Source organism: Carlito syrichta, unplaced genomic scaffold, assembly GCF_000164805.1.
Source record: "Carlito syrichta isolate Samal-C Ts95f unplaced genomic scaffold, Tarsius_syrichta-2.0.1 Scaffold304229, whole genome shotgun sequence".
NCBI classification, from domain to species: domain Eukaryota; kingdom Metazoa; phylum Chordata; class Mammalia; order Primates; family Tarsiidae; genus Carlito; species Carlito syrichta.
This window is the reverse complement of record NW_007248325.1, coordinates 402,400-405,240: the sequence shown is the minus strand read 5'-3', so window position 1 is coordinate 405,240 and position 2,841 is coordinate 402,400. Positions and strand designations below refer to the sequence as shown.

At 37.6% G+C, this 2,841-nt stretch overlaps 1 protein-coding gene across 1 annotated transcript in view; it reads right to left on the bottom strand.

The window, feature by feature from the left end:
* Nucleotides 1-843: 843 nt before the first annotated feature.
* The window catches only part of MME (membrane metalloendopeptidase), a 109,494-nt gene continuing 107,496 nt past the window's right edge, over nt 844-2,841 (bottom strand). The window contains exon 23 of the mRNA XM_008059514.2: nt 844-2,066. Within this exon, the coding sequence (XP_008057705.1) occupies nt 1,967-2,066 (100 nt within the window). The 3' untranslated portion in view covers nt 844-1,966. The remainder of the gene's footprint in view (nt 2,067-2,841) is intronic.

Genomic DNA, 2,841 nt, shown 5'->3' with positions numbered 1-2,841 from the left:
AGTAGAGTCGCACAATAGAATATTATTCTGCAACGAGAAGGAAAGATCCGCAATCAGTGCAGAATGTGCTTAAGCTTTATGCAATTTTTGTATATATGTTATAGTATGTCTACAATGTTTTTAAAAAGGCAAATGAGCATTTTTCAACAGGTGGGATAACTAATACCTGTAATTTAGATAGAAATTCCCTCATGTTCATCTTTTGTTAGGAAAAATAAGGATTTTGGACGTGTACCTATTTTGTAAAATCTTAATCAGGTAATTAAATGAACTAAACTAGTCAATAGATTAGGAAAAGAAAGAAACATATAGAACTCAAGAGATTAATTTTGACTGGGCACAGTGACTCATGCCTGTAAACCCAGGACTGGGAGGCCGAGGCAGGAGAATCACTTGAGCCCAGGAGTTCAAGGCCAGCCAGGGCAACACAGTGAGACCTTGTCTCTACAAAAAACATAAAATAAATGTTTTTTTTGGTTACCCTTATTAAAATTTTTTTTAATTAGCCAAGTGTGGTGGTGCGCACCTATAGTCCCAGCTACTCAGGGGGCTAAGGCAGGAAGAACAACTCCTATTTGGGGCCGCAGTGAACTATGATCTGGGTTACAGAACAAGATCCTGTCTCACTCACACACACACACACACACACACACACACACACACACACACACAAAAGAGAGAGAGAGAGAGAAAGAGAGAGACAGAGAGATGAATTCTTAATAAGGGCAAACAGTTCCCTTCTAGAACGCTCTGTGACTTAGAATTCTAGAAGCAGGTTCATCAGTGGCCTTCCATTTCTATTCAGAAATGCAGTTTCTAATGTTAGACAGCTGGCACAAAGTCTTAGTGAGTAATGGGCTCACAATTCTAATTTATTATCAAAATATTTCCATCAGATGACAAACCAGAAAAGATAGGAGACGCAGAGCTACATAGATGCAGTTTTGCCCTTTTATCAGAGCCCCTCTCAGGGACAAATTTTATTGTGAAAGCCCAATTTGTAAACCACAATTACTGTATATCCCTAGACAACTCTTCAATGGCAATTTTTACCCCAAGGTTTGTGTTTAAAGCTTTTCATCAATATGATTTATAAGTGTAAAAAGTCTCAAACTTTCATCTGTTTATCACTTTACAGATCTTAGTTGACAACTGTTTATCTTGGTCTAAAACTTCAATATTTAATGATTGCCTATAATAACAGTTACTTAGTCATAAATGTAGTCAATAATTAAATATAAAAATTATTATTTATACATTACTATAAATCTCTTAAAAAGACCAAGTTTTGAGACTAGAGCAAGAAATTGCTTAGAAAAAGAATCTCAAGATCAGTCAAAGCAAGTACAACAAAAAACAGTTTTAGACATTCATTTTTGCCCCAAGAGTGCTTAAAATAAATGATCACAGAATGAATAACTGATCCATGGCAAAATGAGTTTAAAACTAGATAAGCCCCAAGGCCTCAATGTGTATAAATATTCTTTGGAAGGGTTTTGAAGGAGCGTAAATGTTGCAAACAAAAGTAAAAACTAATATTTAGGTGATGTGTTTTAAACTATCATGTCACCACTGTGCTTTTGAGGTCGGATTGTATTTTTCAATGTCTTCTTTCCCTTTTTGATGAGAAATCCCGGCCTACCTCAGTTGGTTAACACTGTTTTCTAGGGACAACATCAAACTGGCAGCCCACATGAGAAACAGAAACGGACAATAATATTCTCTTTAGAAATTAAGCATTATTTACACAGTGAGAAATGACTGACTTGACAGACTTCAGACCCCCTTCCTCCCTCTACAGTCTTACAGAATAACATAATTTCATTTGTACTGTGATGCACTCATCTCTGTTAGTCACCCCCAAGTCACTATAGTGACCCCTAGGGCCCATTTTCTCTCATCTTGAGAGTTCCCCATTTCTGTCATGTTGGCAAGTCTCGCCAAGAGCTGCAGTTTCTTCCGAAGATCACCAGACCCGGCATTTCTTTTCAGGATTCATGTATGATTTCTTAGGGCAGTGAAAGGCTTCTGAAAACTCTGCAGAGTTCTGCAAAGTCCCAATAATCCTTGGAAGCAAACAAAAAAAGTCACTGTTATCATTTGATACTCATGTCCATACCATGTAGAATTCCCATTCAGATCAAGTGAGTGCATTTGGAATGTAAAGTTTAAAAGAAAAAGAAAAAAAACCCCAAATGTACAATGAGTCAGTGCCTTCTCAAGAACAGTGTTTTTAAATGGAGAGGCAGCAAAATGCAGGAGTTAGAAGCACAGACTTTGGAGACAGACTGCATGGTTAGAATCTTGGTTTCATGGTTGTATTGTATAGTGGCAAAGGAGTCCAGGCTTTAAATGTACCCACCACCCCCACTTGTGGATACTGTACCCCGTGGGTGACTTTTCTTCCCTCCACCCATTTTCCCCTCCTCCTTTCTGTGTCCACTATCCCATTCTCTATGCCTTGGCAAATCCTTGGTTTAACTCCCACTTATAAGTAAGAACATGTAGGGTTTGGTTTTCTGTTCCTGAGTTAGTTCAATTAGGATGATGGTCTCCAATAGAATCCTGCTTACAATGTGCCTCAGTTTCTGCACAGAACCTGTATTTTAAGGTTGTCACAGAGAGTTAATAATTTATAAGTATGCTATGTGTTTGTAAAAGAAACAGATGATTCACACCTAGAGTTGCAGTTATTTGGAGTTGTAAGGAGAATTTGGTCAAAGAATAAAATCATGACTTTCCACTATATCTTGGAAGAGCTCACACAATAACTTACATATAATAGGCTTTTTTTTTTTTTTTGAGTTGGAGTCTCACTCTGTCACCCAGACTGGAGTGCAG